This window comes from Neodiprion pinetum, chromosome 5 (assembly GCF_021155775.2).
Source record: "Neodiprion pinetum isolate iyNeoPine1 chromosome 5, iyNeoPine1.2, whole genome shotgun sequence".
NCBI lineage: Eukaryota > Metazoa > Arthropoda > Insecta > Hymenoptera > Diprionidae > Neodiprion > Neodiprion pinetum.
The window spans coordinates 27,989,265-28,006,965 of NC_060236.1; the positions used below are offsets into that span (position 1 = coordinate 27,989,265).

General features: G+C 32.0%; 1 protein-coding gene across 22 annotated transcripts in view; it reads right to left on the reverse strand.

Annotated features, from left to right (window-relative positions):
- Positions 1-234: 234 nt before the first annotated feature.
- LOC124219506 (serine/threonine-protein kinase MARK2) overlaps positions 235-17,701 on the reverse strand; it is an 83,012-nt gene continuing 65,545 nt past the window's right edge. For 11 of the 22 annotated variants that reach the window (XM_069136233.1, XM_069136234.1, XM_046627171.2 and 8 more), the window contains 5 exons: positions 17,068-17,182; positions 16,702-16,790; positions 6,067-6,108; positions 5,262-5,373; positions 235-4,841 (listed from right to left, as the gene is read on the reverse strand). In XM_069136233.1, the coding sequence (XP_068992334.1) occupies positions 4,623-4,841; positions 5,262-5,373; positions 6,067-6,108; positions 16,702-16,790; positions 17,068-17,182 (577 nt within the window). In that variant the 3' untranslated portion in view covers positions 235-4,622. Of the gene's footprint in view, positions 4,854-5,261; positions 5,374-6,066; positions 6,109-7,681; positions 11,230-11,374; positions 13,481-16,701; positions 16,791-17,067; positions 17,183-17,701 lie in introns of those variants that run through there. The other 11 variants (XM_046627176.2, XM_046627193.2, XM_046627192.2 and 8 more) reach the window with 8 other exon arrangements.

Here is a 17,701-nt window from a genome sequence, read left to right on the forward strand (position 1 = left end):
CATATATTCATAATATATATGTATCTATGTATGTATGTTTGTGATTTTGTTTAGTTTTTCTTTTCTTCTTTCGTTAAATTACAACAGGTTGACAGAGTTATGCGCGCGGTAGAGATATATTAATGGGTTGGTTGTGCGGACACCGATGTCCTGGGGTTATTCATGGTATACAACACAGCAAAGTCATTTTCTACTTTTTCTTTCATTTTCATTTAAATTTCAAGTTAAACGTCGACTGGATTTATATCATTATCATACAGATTGCAATATTAAGTGGCATTTTACGTACACGTTTTTTTTTCCTTTTATTAACTTACTACTTTCACTCGTCTTTAAGATTTTTGTTTGTTTGTTGTGTTTTTTTTTTTTTCTCTCTCTGCTATTTTCTAATCGTTTTTCTCAAGTTACTAATCACATAATAATTCAGGTAGCTCAAAGTTGTCCGCTCAGCCATACATCGTATATAATAATAATAATTATTATTATTAATTTTATCCTTCATAATATTCATATTAAAGTTAATGAGTGTGTGTGTGTATGTATGTATGGGTGTATTTTTCCTCAACTTTTATATAATAGTTTTTGCTTGCCTCTTGTTTCTTCCGCCTTTTTTCCTCCGTTGTCACTCAAGTATTAATTATTAATTTATACATTTACAATTTTTATATATATATTTTTTCTGTTTGTTTTCAAGCATGCGAGCAGAGGATTTTTGTATGTTGATTACACTTATATTATATACCATAATTAATTAATTACCTACATGTGTATCATGGGTTTACTATCAACACTACAAGGATCCTTATCTTATAACAGTGATAATAATAATGATGATAATAATGGCAATAATAACGAAAATCATAATAATAATTATTATTAAATGTATGTAGTATGCGTGTATGTATGAATGTACGTATAATTGCAATGTATCACTTTATAATAACTGTGGCAAAGATTGTGAAGTAAGTTATTAATACAGTCGCGATAATGGTTGAATATTTTACTCGATGTAACTGGGTATTTAGTAACTATCAGTAGAATATAAATAATGCTATTCGAATCAATTATGATGCACATTTTTAAGTAAGACAAAGTTAACAAGAAAAGAAATTGAAATAAATAATTTCGAAAGAAGAATGAAACAAAATGAAGCGTTATAAAACAGACGAAAAATTTTCTTCTGAGAAATAAATTTCTATGCAGCAATGCACTTTAGTGAGGATCGCTGAGTCGAATATTCCAACGGATACGTGAAACAGTAAATGTAACTTAATCGGTAATGTGGATAAAATCAAAGTTTCGTTATTCACTTCAGGTGTGTTAAAATCTACTATTCATTTATCCACCTCTCGATTTTTCCGATCGATGATTAATTATACATTGCATGCGATGTTGTTCAGTTATTGTAAGGCTCGTTTGTTTTTACGTGAAATTTTTTTTTTGACTACATAAATACGAATTTTTCTATTTTTATTTGATAATAAAATAAGTCGCGATGCCTGCCTATGTTTTACATCTTCTGTCGTCGTAGGTATTTATGCATTCAGAGTGTTTCAAATATTTCACACATAAACGGAATAATTAATCAATAATAAGACAAATTCAATAATTATTAATCTTGTTTATTACTGATATTAAATATATGTACCTATATGGATATTTATCTTTTATATGTGCACTGTGTATGTATGTATGTATGTATGCATGTATGTATGTATGTATGTATATGTATATATGAATGCGAAAAACGTTGAACAACAATGGTAGTGTGTACATGCTTGTTCATATATTCATAACACTGCATTCAGGTGAATTGAAATTCAAAATTGAAATTATTCGTCTTCTTCTATAAATCACGTTCACTGAATGATACTTATACATATTTATTTACTACGAGGAGAAATAAATCCGAAATATGAAGTAACATTAAATAATAATAATAAAACTAAAAAAATACGATGCTATTTCTTTCTTTCATTAATTTTTTGTAATTTCTTTTCACTTTGCTGTTAAATAAATTATTTATCTATACTGGTAGTAAAGTAAAATGTACTGATATAGGTATACTAATTATACGATATTCAAAAGCAGATATAAAACATTCGTAATGTTCTAATACATGTATTCCTGTTTGTTTTCACCATCTTTAAGAGGAATACCGATTTCGTATTTATTTTTTATGCGATTGTTTACTCTCTCTCCCCTCACCATTCACATTTTCACTTTGCTTTTACTGTTGCATATAGAGGAAACCATATTCCGGTTATATTTATATTCTATATTATATACATCGTGGCCCTTGCATCTACTACATATATATGTATATGTATGTATAGGTTCTACTGTTGAAGAAATCACAAGTGTGACCCCTCGTTCCTCATTGAGATATGATAAAAGAAATTGAGTGAAACGTAAGACAATGAAGGAGGAGAAATGAAATTGAAAATAAAAACAAAAATGTAGAAGTTAGTGAATAACGGCGTGATGATACAGCCTGCGTTTATAATACCTATATTTCTATTATCATCATTATATCCTTGGTAAAAATAGCAGATCTTGTTAGTATAACAATGCGGTTTTTTAATATTTATTAATTCATTTATTTATTCACTTATCCACTTGTTTTTGTTAATTTTTTGATGGTTACCTTTGTTTGTTTGTTTTTTTTTTTGTTTGCGTTTTACGTTCTTGTTCTTCCTTTGAAAGTACGCTAAACTCAATTCGCTCATTTTACTAATTGTACAAAGTAAATCATTGTTGGATACTTCACATTCTCCAAGTTCTTCGTTTTAATCATATCTTTTATTTTCCTATTTAATTATACTTAATTCAACGATAATGACGATGATCATAATGAGAATGATGATAATATTGATAATTATGACGATGATAATTATAATAATTAATTCATTATTGAATTAGTAATTAATTGTCTAGTGTCTATAATGCTGTGTTTCTGTATGCATGTATTGTATGTATGTTTGTTAAACGCGACGAACTGATGAACTTGATATTAAATGACCGAAAATTTGCACAGAAATATAAGTAAACAACGTGTGAAATCAGAAAAGTAAAAAGCACGGGTCGTGGTATAATTGTAAAACAAACAATTTCTTCTTCTTCCGACGACGATGACGATGATAATGATTATTATGACAATGACGACTACAATGTGGATATGACGATTGCAACGATGTGATTTGGGCACTCGAATTCCCCGACCACCAGTAACCGATAATATCGTGAAAAAATTTCAAGTGCCGAAACGAAAAAAAAAAAAATTGCAACGTGAAATATAAGGAAAAAAAATTTAAAAACAAAAGAAAATTCGAAAAAATACCGCGCAATATCAGTAAGTACCCTAGTTTATGTATGTATTGTAATATGTATTATCATAGTTATATTATGTAAATTTTAGAATAACGTTCAGCGTAATCGAGTCCGATAATCAAGGGGGGCGGGGGTGGTGGTGGTGGTGGTGCTGATGACGTCTTGTTCAGCGCCGAAAATTTCACCTTCGGCGCTCAATTGCGATCCTTATTACAGTTTTGGGGTCGATCAGTCGTTTACAATTATTCGTTTACAGCGGCTACCAGACTGGACTTATATTCTTCCATTTTGGCACTCAGAGTATTAGGATACATACGTATTAGCCAGTAGTAGCGGTGTAGTAGTACTAGATATTAGTTACACGTATTTATATACATATATATATAAATATATGTATAAATGATATATATGTAGAGATAAATCACAGGGCTTAATTTTTAAATTAAAACCGCTCGAGGGTTTAGTGAGGACCTGCAAGTACCAATTTCAGATCACTATATACATAACGACACACTGTTATAAGTAATATGCATTCGTGTGTTTATACACACGATTATACATATATGTATAATAATAATACGTATCTACCGAAGGGAATTTCATGTTTTCTTTCTCACAAATTGCGGTATATCATCGTCGTCTTATCGTATTCGCCGTACTCGGGGTGGGTCTGTCCTTAGAGAGAAAACGAAAGACGAATATCAAAAATGTTGAAGGAAAATTAAAAAAAAAAAAAATAAAAAAACAACCAATATGGAATAGTTATTGATTTATAAATTGCGTTATTATCAATAATAGATGTGTGAAAATTCTCGTTTCTGTGTTTTCTTTTTCTTTGTGTTTTTCTTTTCTTTTTTGATTTTTTATTTTTTTTTTGTTAAAATGATGGAGAAAAAGAAAAGAAAAAAAACACCAACAACCACCGAAAACAATCTCGAACGTGTTACAAACGCTTGTAACCGACTCCAAACCCACCCACCCACTTACTCACTCACACTCACACTCACACTCGCAATTACACTAACACTCACACTCGCTCGCTTCCTCCCGCCCTCCCTCATCTTCTTCTCCCATGCAGAAACAGGCGTGTGATAACCGAGATGTTATGAAATACTGGGATCTGGTTACGCGAAAGGCTAGACGAATATCTCTTGCTGATCGTCAGAGCCCGAAGCCGAGTCCCAGAAGAAGTAAGAGTAATAGTCGTCGGAAGTGGCTGCTACTTGCTGGCGTGGATCATCACGAGGGGGTTATGGGTTGGCACCAGCCTCCGTGGCGCCTGCAGCCGGCAGTCACAGTTTGAGCTCGTTCGCTATCTTGCTGGCGATGTTTTTGAAGCCGATCGATGTTCCTGATATACGCTTGAACCTCACACCGTTCAGCGACAGCCTCGGCAGCTTGCAGACCTCGATCTCCCACTGTACCTGGCTATCCGTTGCTGCGTCTCCGTGCGCACAGAGCAGCAAAAATCTCTCGCGCTGCTCGTACTGGCACTTATTGGCATCCAGCACCTATATTACCACCTTATTAAGCGGTGCACCAAAAACCAATGCCAAGAATTTCTAACTGTTCGCGATTTTTTCTCTTTCATATTGTTTTTAAAAAACTTCATTTGCTTTTAAATTACTGAGACAATAATCGTGCACAGTGTTGCACTGTTACACGACTGTATAGACTATTTTAACATCATTAGCTAGCAGTTTACAAGTGTTGGAAAAACTATTTCCACAGATTTTTCGTACGCACAAGACGATTGGAATAAGTTCACTCAACATCTACTACAAGTACCAGACTTATGTGCAGATATTTTACAACAAGATGCTGGATTAATTTGGCTTTCGTACACGTGATATTGGAAATTTATTTTCTTTTCTAATTATTATCCGAATGATAATAGATCAATGCATTATATGTGGTACACAATGCCATACCTTGCGTATTTCCGACATGATTTCATTTGGATCCCGACTGCTGGTCGTTCTCATGCTCCAAGTGAAACGAAGACTGCGTGGTTTTACCTGCTCGTCATTAGTGGTTGCACCACTGCAATAAACAAACCACCCATAAGCGATCCTTGTCCACATTTATTAGCGCAATAAAAATATATTTATATCTATTGTCTCATTACAATATATCCGGATGGATGTAGTATGTAGACATCTGCACAATGGAAAAAAAGTGGTTCATTCGTCGTGGAATTGAAAATTGACAGTTGAGACACAAATAAATTTGTTCGACAATTACAAAGCGTGCAGGAAATGCATACCAATCGATCGACCAGGACTCCGAACCCATTCAAAATGCTATATATTCAAAGCGTATGCATTGATTTGTGGTGAAGATAGAAAAGATATAAGGAGTATTGCGAAAATAGCAAATATTGCATGCACGTGTTCCTGATGAATAAAAACTGCAAAAATACATATATATATACAAAGAGGTTTTGAACAGAGAAATCCACAAAGTGATATTTTCTCAACGATAATCTTACTTTTCAAAATAGAAACGGTTTAGAATAGAAACAGTCGATTGTCGATAAATTTTCAGGTAACTCAGATCAGTATTTTCTCTGCTCTGACGTTGTTTGGTAGGAATAAAAAGAATAAAAAAAGGAAAAGAAAAAAAAAAAACTGTACAGATAGAACTGAATGAACAGATGAAATATCGCAAACATACATGGATAAGCGTAGGAAAATGGAAGAGTAAACGAATGATTTACAGTTCGTGGCAACGTACCTCACTACAGCGTGCTTGGGAGGTACGGATGGGTCCATGGGGCTGAAATAACAAAACAGACATTGCTAACGAAGTGTTCTGGAATATGATTAAGATAAAAACGATGAGAATGCAGTTGAATTTGTAACTACAAGCCCTCCCACCCTTCCCCGATATAACAATAACTGTGAATAAACATAAACAAAAAGGACAAGGGTTAGAAAAAAAACAAAGAAAAAAACAGGCAATGTCAATGAAAACCATGAAAAGACAATGCCGATAGACATAACAATGATGAAATCATTTGTCTATATTGACAACTAAATTGATCGTTCATTTACAAATCGATTTCCGTAAACATACACATAACTCTAAGACATTCAGCAGACGAAAGATAAATTTTATATTACACAATAAATGCATCGTAGTAATAACTTATACTGTTTGTCCTGCGTATTGTTATGAATGTAAATTGTAAAACGATATGGTACGCATCCATCAGGCATGTCAACGTCAAACAAAAAAAAAAAAGAAAGAAAAAAGAAAAGATTATCGATTTCACAGGTGTCGAGTGGTACTGCGGCTAATTGAATAGACACGATAAATGAATTGGTACACAATTTAGTGGACAATTTTTAAATATTTATTATATGTGTGTATATATATATGTATATATATATATATATGTACACATATATGTATGAAACTTTTGAATGTTTTTACCACTAGTTAAATTCATTATATAATAACCGTGCTTAGGACCAGATTAAAGACAACAAGTCGTGTATATACAATTTTCCTAACACAAACCTGAGTGCAATTCAAGTTTTCTTCTAAATATAAGCAAGGAAGAAGAATTAAGATTTGACCGATTGAACGTTCTATAAAATTTTCGCTTGGAGTCAAATGAGGGGGTTGAGGGGGGGGGGTCATGAACCTTCGAGAACGAAAGGAGAGAGCGTAAGAAAAACGATAACAACCATCCCAAACTTGTCATCTTCATCTGTCTGTTGTACAATCCTACAACCCTCCCTCCGTTTCATCATACTTTGCGCGTTATTTAGTGCACTTCAATTATACATATCAATTATTTATTCATTTATTCTATTTTATTCAAAATGCCAACTACCTAAATAATAATAATAATAATTTGTTTAAACAATAGTAATAATAACAACATTAATAATGATAAGCATAGTTGAACTAACTGTAGCATTAGTAGTCGTAATAGTAGTAGTAGTAGTAGTGGTAGTAGTAGTAGTAGTAGTAATAATAATAATAATAATAATAATAATAATAATAATAATAATAATAATAGTAATTGACTAAAGCATCTCAAGATGACAGAAAATCGCTCTTTTAATGCTTGTAGGACGGGAATACACAGTTGATCGAAGTGCATTGAGTAACGCACATTGTGTGACCCAGGAGGGTATACTTTTACAAATAATATAAAATATTCAGACGCACGCACACACGCACGCATTTCCACGCGTGAACATGTTTTTATGGATAGATGTTGTATGATTTGAAATGTGTGTGTGTGTGTGTGTGGTGTGTATTTATTGCTAAAATATTACAAAACGTATTCATTTCATTATTTATCGAAAATATGTGTACATACATGCATGCGTGCGTGTGTCCGTGTGTACATCACGTACCGATATAATTATTAAATAAACTTTTTTTTTTACCTCCTTGTCCCACTCTCTCGCACACACACGCACACTTATAAAATAAATGTAATATACTATAAATACCGAGAGCAGTGCTCAACCCAGTGTTAAAATATCAAATATCAATGGTCATCATTTCGTTACTTAGCGTTCAACAAAAACCAGGTTTTTCAACAGTCACATGCTCAAATTCGAAAGAAATGCAAATCAAAAACGAAGAAGAATAAAAGAGAAAGTGATCTGGATTTTTTTTTTTCTGTTTTGATCTTAATGATAATGACGATGATGATGGTGGTAATAACAATAATAATACTATTATAAATCAAAATAGAAGCAAGTCGCGTGAGAATAACATATCACTCTATATTTAATAAAATATTAGTCCGTTAAAAGTCTGGCGCAGGCATTTTAGATACAATTGGAATTGGAAAAAAAAAAAAAAAAACATAGATACAGGAGAATATTACAAAAAGGTTACAGAAGGAAGAAAACTAGTTGGAAAAGAAAAACAGAAAAATAAATAAAATGCTCAACGACACGTTATATTGATTCAAACGTGGAAGTTTCCCTCTAGTGGAGTGATTTCAAAAAAAAAAAAAAAACCCCCAAAAAATGCGTCTAACATTAAGTGGCACAAATCCTGATTTTATGTACAATAATGTAGGTTATATGAAATTTTAGTAGTAACAGTAAGATAAATACGACTACACGGAACTTCGGAGGTCTGTTATGAAGCAATATTTTTTTTTTTTTTTTCATCGTTTTGTCCATTTGATTTGATTGAGGATCAAACTCATTACTCTTCGATAGAATAAAAAAAAATGAATGAAATTAACAAAAATAAAGCTCATAAAAAATACATAAATGCTTATATAATTTTGGCTATCGTTGTTTCTTTATAATAATCATGATCATGATGATGATGATGATGATGATGATGATGATGATGATAATAAAAATAATAATAATACAATACATACTTTCAAGCTGGAAAGGGTTCAGTTGATTGTTTTTTACAAGCTGTGCTTTTATGATGGATTAGTTTGTTTTGTTTTTTTTTCTCCTTGGGCGAATAATTCCAATGCTACTACTGATTATAACAATAATAGAAATAATAATAAATTTGAGTAGTTATTAGATGGTAGGTAGATAGTAATAATAATAATTGGGCTGATTATTATGATGGTAGAATAACTTAAATATTTAAAATTGAAAATTCTAAGTGCAATAAACTGTGCTGTGCTGTTCTGTAGACGGCTGCGTTTAATATAATTAATGATAGTAATAATGTTAATAATAGCGTGCTCAATAAAATAAAATAAATCAACCTAAGATCAATTCAAATAAAATATACTTCTTTTCAATATCTTTTTGTTAATAATATACATATATACATATCATATACGTATATGTGTGTGTATATATATGTATATAGATATATATGTATATTTATATACAGTATTTATTTTTCGATTATCAAATATATCATCGACTAACTACATTGCAGAAGGAGCTACATATGTGTGTGTGTGTATGTATATATATATATGTAGTGTATTTTTTTCAACTAGCTGCAATATCGCGACCAGATATCAACGCCATTCTTACATTCTTATTTAGACATATAAACCTCACGTTTTTTTCAAATTCTGCGACGAATTTGTAATGAAATATATGTCACGTAATTATTATTACAATAAAAGTAGAAAAAAAGTATGTTGTTAATAATATTATATAATTGATCAATCACTCTGGATCAACTTCAAGTTGGCAATACTGTTTGGCTGTCATCTGGCCGCACCAACACTACCGATTTTCCTGCAACTTTTCTAATGCCGAATAAACGATTTCGTTTTTTCGTTGAAAATCTTAACTGTTAAATATTTAATATCTGACGAATCCGAGTTCATCAGGCAATCGTTAATTAATACATAATGTGTAATTCGATATTTTCATCTAGTATGCAGGTTTGCCAAGTTCCATATATCATTAAAAAAAAAATCAACTATACATATTTTCACTTTCGTTACGAACAACGATTCGTTATTGCTAGGCTACTATATGTATAAGCGAATGAGTTTATATGTATTGTGTAGTTTGCGGATATTATACAGCTCAAATCCTTTCTCTTGTGACATTGAACAATCATTATTTACATTTAAAGAAAAATATAATTTTACTATTTATTCATTTCGTAGTTGCTTGTTTTCTTTGAGTTTTTTTTTCTTTTCTCATATTGCCCTTCCCTCATCAATGAAACATCATGCTTTCGACGAGTAATAAAAACTAAATATGCAATGAAGCGATTATAGCGACGTTAGGTAGATACCAATGTCATCTTCCTAGAACAATTGAAAATTACAAGGAAACACCAGTGTCCAAGGATTCAAATTTTCCAACTTATTTTGGAATTTTTGCAGAGAATTCAAAAGATAGCGCAAATTCATTCGAATAGATAGTTAACGTTGTTGAAAACTGGCCAGGCCACGGCGAGGCATGTAGAATGAAAAAAAAAAAAAAAAAAATTGAATAAAGAAATAAATAAAAGCCAATTATAATTTTCAAAATCAGAAACACGATACACTTGAAAAAAGAATCAAAATTTTCTCAACAAACGAATTAACATGAAAGTAAAATAATTTCCGACTTGTTGTTTTTCTATAGTTATTTCACTTACACCATTTTCAAATAGTTAAAACATTTGAAAACGCAATGATTAGATTATCTGTAAGAGTTGACATTTTTTTACAGGCAATTTTTAAATATCATAAATAGGCACTGAACTTTTGACAGAACAGCATGAGGATGATTCGCTAGAGTATGAATTCTTGGTTCACAGATATTTCCCAGCAAATTTCAATTCCACAAAAGATGCCTCACACTTTAACAATAAATAAATAAATAATTACCCTGCACATTAGCTCACATTAGGTTACTTTTTTTTTTCTTCTTCAATGTCTTTATCAATTTCTCTATCTGTTTATAATTCGTTTCATTTTTATTTTCATTCTTTTGAAATAGCAACATCTGTTACAGAATTTTTTCATAACTCATTGAATTCAGCTGTACAATAATAACGCACTTCGCAACGGCTAAATGCAGATCCACGTCTGCTAAAAATATTAATAATGATACGGACACGTCACATTGGGGGTCCAACTATAAAAAATTGCATTTTACAAATTTAATTCATCTAACTTTGTGGAAAAAAAGTTACTGTGCATATATAGCTTAATTGTAAATATATATATACATATATGTATACATATATATATATGTATATATATATATATATATACATATAGATGCGGATGCATTGTTGTAGTTGTGTCGTATCGTTCACTCAGCGTCGCAGTTCCTATCCCATACAAGTTATGTATGCACGAGTTGTGTCTGTGTGTGTGTGTATGTCTACATCTCGCTCTCATTTCAACTCGTGGGAAACAAGGCGAGAACCGCGACCATTGCAGAATCCATCGCATCATCTTTCTTCTGTCACTTGGAAAACCTGCCAATGCATGGATTTTACTCTCTTTTTCTATCCGTTTATCACTTTTTTGTCGTAATTTGTTGTTTTTTTTTCCTTATTTTTCTTTTAAATTAGTTTTTATTGATTTATAATTTTACTTTAATTTCATTCGTCTAATATGAAGTTTGTTTTTTTTTATTTTTTTTTTTCGTTTCTGAATCGTCGTCCCATTTGTACTAGCTTAAAAATTGCTTTATACAGGCGTGAAACAAACAGGCGCGATAGTTATGTAGGCCGTTATAAAATACAGATAAAATTGTCCACTGGCTTACATATCGGCGCACGAGACGGATTAAGAATCTAATTGAAAATTGCGGTACATAAGGGAGATCCGCAGCTTGGTAGTTATTATTAGTTATTACAGCGTCCACTTTCAAAATTCATCGTAACAGTCCAAGAAGAAACAGATTAGATTATCATTTAAACTCACAGCCAGTCGAGAAAAACAACAAACTAATCTGTTCATAATCGTTTCACAGTTTGGATCACATGCATAATGATTATACACTGCACAATTATTTGTTCTTGAACTGGAAATAAGTTTTAAACACCTAAATCGAGCTATAAAAATCTAACAAATTCGATAAAACCTTGCCAAACAGATGTCGTGTAGTGTGGTCAAAAGTGAGGTTAAATTTTATTTGGGTATAATCATGGTCACGTTACTCTTTTTAATATTAAAATATCGACATTGAACAATATCATGGCCGCGATTAAGAATCTTTTCCATTCTGTTTTGTTTTTTTGTCTATCACAACCCAACTTCCAACCACACAACATGCGATGCGTTGTACATGATGAAATTTATTTTCCTACCCCATTTGAAAGCAAAGAAAAGAAAATACGCTTGGTCTAAAAAAAAATGAAAAAAAAAAAAAAGAAAAAGGAATCCATGAAACAATGCTTAAAATTTTGTTACAGATAGTTTCAGTATGCTAAAAGTAGACTAACGATGGTAAAGAGAAAAAAAAAAAGAAAAAAAGAAAACACAAGCTGTAATCTTTGCCCAAATAAGGAACGTAGTGTTATAAAACAATTAAAACTATTTATACGGATCGGGTTGTTGACAGAGGCAAAAATGGTATAAAGGCACAGATTTAAGTGTTATGTCTTAAGAAATGGAATCCTGTCACGTAACTTCCTGCTATATAAAAGCAAGGAAGGTACACGTCCTATTCTGTTTTTAAAATTTCTTTTTTGTCATTGTTTTTTCGTATTTACCATTTCCTTAATAATAATAGCGTTTTGTTTTTTTATACGAATTAAATGCAAAATTGCACATATATACCAATATATATATATATATATATATATATATATATATATACATATATATATATACGTATATCATATACCACATATGAATAACATTCATTCGTCCAGCACTTAATCTATATCAACCAAGTGGTCTCATATTTCTAAGAGAGTATATCTTCTAGCCATCGTGGGTTATAAAATAATAACAATAATAATAATAATAATGACAAAAATAATAATAGTAATTAATAATTGATAATCGCGCACCACAGAATAACGCGAATTTATCTAAAATCTATCTGCACACAGTGAACAACGTCTATTACATAATTGCTTGAAACGCCTTTTATCGGCGATTATTTATTCCTTTCTTCATCTCTTGAGCATCTTATAACAGGATAGTAGTAGTAGCAGTATTAGTAGGAGTAGGAGTAGGAGTAGGAGTAGGAGTAGGAGGAATAGGAGGAGTAGGAGGAGTAGGAGTAGTAGTAGCAGTAGTAGTAATAGTAGTAGAAGTAGTAGGATTAGTATTAGTAACAGTAGTACCAAATCTGTTCGGTCGTGTGTCTGCGTGTAATTGTGGTTTTTGTTTGCGTGTGTATGTGGGAAGGGATTGCCGACAAATGAGGATGATTTTTCCTCAATTCATCCGTTTCCTGGGTCTCGGCTATTACACTTCTATGATCTATTTCTATATTTTCTTCAATGCACTCGCGTGCGCTTGGTGGTTGTTTTTAAACTTGACAAAATACGAGTATCGTGTCGGTTGTCTCTAGGGCTTTCGTTCGATATCCATTCTCTATCGTGTTCTCTTTCTTTTTCTTTTTTTTTCTCGTATTCTCTCTCTCTTTCGCTTTCTCTGTATCCTTTGCTTTCTTTTTTTCTTTTTCTGTTACTGTCTCTTTCTCTTTCACTTTCACATTTTCTTTCATCTTGGGCACCAGAGACGGAGCCAAGTATTTCGGTTCAAGTCCTGCAGCAGACAAGATAAATACCGAATAGGTATGCGTTAAAAATTCATTACCAACTGGGTTATTAAACTTTCAGTTTAGAGTTCAGAGATGCAACAATGTCTATATAAATCCATTACCCGAACAGTCTATACGCTCGTTCAATGAAAGCGTCTTTGTAATTATAATTAGAAATTTTCTTTTTAATTTTTGCTTTTCTTTCCTCTTTCTTCATTGTTAATTTGTTATGTATTATCATTCCGGCTTTATTTTATTTCATCTATTTTATACATTTATTATCGTTATTTTTTTCAATTAATATTTGTTTTTTTGTTTTCAACTCATTTTGCCGCCAACTTTCGACATTTGCAAGACTTTAGGATTGCAATTAAATCCGCGCAAACGAGAACAGCGACCATTTCGTGAAAGCCGGCACCAAATTGGGGTGCCTGTGATGTTTCTCTCTCTCTCTTTCTCTCTCTATCTCATTCATTCGCATCACTCTCTCTCTATTTTGTTGTCAACACGTACTCGCACACGTTATTCTGTGGCACTCTAATTACCCAAATCGACCTTACTACACCCACCTATGAAGCTAATTTTATAAATACGTATTACCTAATGTTCTGTCGGAACGTTAACAACAACGATATTACACTTCTTTTCCTTCGTTTCTATCATTTGTTTGCACTAGAGTCTTTTTACATTTCATTATGCAATAACGACTAGAAATTTCAGATGCGAAAGAAATTAATGAAATTTTTGAGAAAAAAAATAATTAATAAACAGTTAATCATAACCAGAGAAATAATCAAAAATAACGCCTCGCTTGTTTTTTTTTTTTTCTTAAATCGACCTGCACGAAAGGGATGCACAATGAGTATGCGAGGTGGCTTATCATTATTATCATTATCGTTATTAATCATAAGCCCTGCCAAGCAGTGTAATCTTTACATTTTCATTAGACAATTTTCTTTTCTCTATTTTTCACTTCTCCATTTTTCACTCTGTAATTTTCATAACTATCAATTGAGGCGATATACACATATTGCAAATAGATTCGTATATATAAAAGTTTAAGTAGACGAATCTTTTTGTATCAGCTTTGCATGGGGAATTGATATTTGTGCCAATGTGACCGCACGTAAAGAGCTTCTCGAGTCAGCTGAGCTCAGTCCCCTCTTTGCGTCACTGAAGCGCGACGCTTGATTCTTTGAAAATGCCCGGTATAAATCGAAATCGAAAGCTCGATACGTAACGAAAATCGTGATATCTTTATACAGGAGGATAGAGGGGGCGGGATGATAGAAAACGAGAGCAGAAATTTGCAAAGGGGGTATAGGGAGGAAAGGAGGACACACACGCGTACGTGTACGATATAATAATAATAATAATAATAATAATAACGATGACAATAACAACAACAACAATAATATAGTATAGCGTAAGACTATATTAAACATATAGATAATAACAATAATATTAATAATAATAATAATAATAATACTGCTGACGAATCGTCTCGCAGATTAATATTATTCATCATTATCGAACAGTTGCAAAATAGGTATGTATTATACATAAATATCGTAAACGTCAAAAGAAATTGGATAAATTATTTTTAAGTATACAGTTGTCAATCAAAATTAAATGGGTAAGTGGGTAAGTAAGTAAGTAAGTAAGTAAGTAAGTAAGTAAGTAAGTAAGTGAGTAAGTGAGTGAGCAGGGTGGCCACAAATTTTGAGGAAAAAAATACCACGACATTTCCAGGTTTTCCAGGACCTAAAACCTAGTTTTCCCTAACATTTTCGCAGTTCTAGTAAGTTACTAAAACTAAAATCGTTCAGCTTGTTGATTCTATATTTGGTTCAAATTCAATTCGAATTGAAGAAAAATATAGTTTACAAAAGTCAATCTAAACCAATTTGTTTTTTCGACGAAACAAAGTAAACTTGTCACCTTAAAAAAATAATTTCTAATTCCCACGATAGAAAAGACTGACACGTTTTCAGTTTTTCCATGACCAATTCGAAAATCCCCTGACATTTCCAGGTTTACCAGATTTTTCCGGGTGTGTGGCCACCCTGGTGAGTGAGTAAATAAGTAGAAAAAGTAAAACTGGAGAGGCATATTTATACGCATATGCATTTACATATGTACGTATATTCGTAGGCGTAAAAGAAAGAAACAAAAAAGTAAAATCAAATAGAAAATAAAATAAAATGCACGAGCTATGATGTTTAATAGCTTTCACTGATAATGGTCGCTGCTGGCTCATCAAAATTAATAATAATAATTATTCAATAACGTAGTAACGGTATGCACCTAAATTATTATTTGCATTTTCATGTTTTTTTTTTTTTTTTCCAATTGCTATAGTAATCTGTTTATCAACAGATTATATAAACGTATGCATGTTCAACGCATTGCGGTATAAACGACTGCCAGAACTACATAGTCATTGTGCATCCCTAAAACAGGAATATCATCTGGCATGCAAAACAGTATTGTATAAATATAAATATATCATATTGACAGAAATTCTTATTCTTCGGTACATAAAACAACATCGCAACTCTCGACGTTGATTAGTATTCAATTCATCAACTACACAAACAGGGTATCGACTGTCGAATCGAACAGAGTTAAATTGGGTTTACTCGAATGATATATGAATAAGATATAATCAATAAGAAAAGTAATTTTTACATGAGTTTCGAAAAATAATACAAAAACCGAGGACCAAGGAAGTGTACGTTTTTTCAAAATTTTCTTTTACTATAAATGAAAAAAGTAATTCTTCGCTGGGCAATGACAATTTTTGCAAAATATTATCCAACAAAGTCCGACCGCTTCTTTTACACTTTACGTACTCTGAGTTTTTCTACGATTATTTCAAGGTAGTTTGACACCCTGATGCAATGATATACGTATGCGCGTAAAGATACATGCCCTTTTTCAAAAAAAAAAGAAAAAAAGAGAGCACAATTACAAATAGATGCAAAAATTACAAAAGAAGTAAAAATCATATCAACGGGAATTTTATTTTCAATAGCTATGTGCTTCTGCGTTTTTGAAAACAGGATACATATCCTTGCATCCGGTGGAAAAGCATGTTCTTTTTTCTTTTAAATAATAAAGTAGAAAGAAAAAACAGAAAAAAAAAAAATAAAATGATAACGACAATTCATTGGAAATACGTAATATTATTGCTAAGCAATTTCATAATAAGATGGAAACTTACCGTTTTGAGAACCTGGATGATAATTTTGAAAAGAAAGATGGCCTCGCCAGTGGACTGATAGCGTTCGTGTCCTGTGTATGCGTGTGACCCTGTGAATTGTTGAACCGCTCAAGTTTACTTGAAAAACATTTTTTTTTTTCACAGACAATCAATAACCGTGGCGGAAGGATGAAAATGAAAAAATTTATCAGAATCATAGCAATCATGTTTGAAGTATATTCAATTTTAATGCACAATTCAGCAAGCCAATAAAACAAAAATTTATGCGCTCTGAAAGAGTTACAACGGTACGTACAATTACAACGTACAACGACTCTTCCTTCGGCCACGGTATTGAATATCGTCAAACTGACGAGAGTACAATACCTGAGGGTGATTTCGCTGGGCTCTATTTTGCCCAGAATGGAAGGTGCTGCGGCTTGGAACATTCCTTGGGAATGCTGCTGCAGGTACCAGTCTGCTGCTCGGAGAAACGCCAAGGCTGAATAAACGAGAGTTTACAAATATTACCAAATATTATTACCGCAGGTCAAAGAAGTAATTAAACAAAATATAAAACGCGACTTTGGCCGATTGCGAACTTATAATATGCCATTTACAAAGTGACGTTGCACCAATGAGGTACATAATATACATATAAATTGCTCTGAAAATATACCAAGTATTTGAATAATACATTTTCTAACAAATTATGCAATCAAATTGGTGAGTTGTTCCATTGTAACACGTTCGTCGCGTAATGAAAATAAAAATTACAACACGTTCGACTTGTGTACACTTATTACTTGGATTTTTTTTTTGTTATTCTATGGTAAATACTTTTCTTTTGTTGTTTCACGTGTTTGTAGAGTGTAGCTATTGAACTTTAAATAATGATAATAGGGGAGTATCTGTAATACGGAGTATTAATTATTGCTACTATCTTGCACATGTTTCATAAAAGCAGCTAATTTATATGTATATGCATGTATCTGTGTGTATATGTATTTTTGGCTGATTT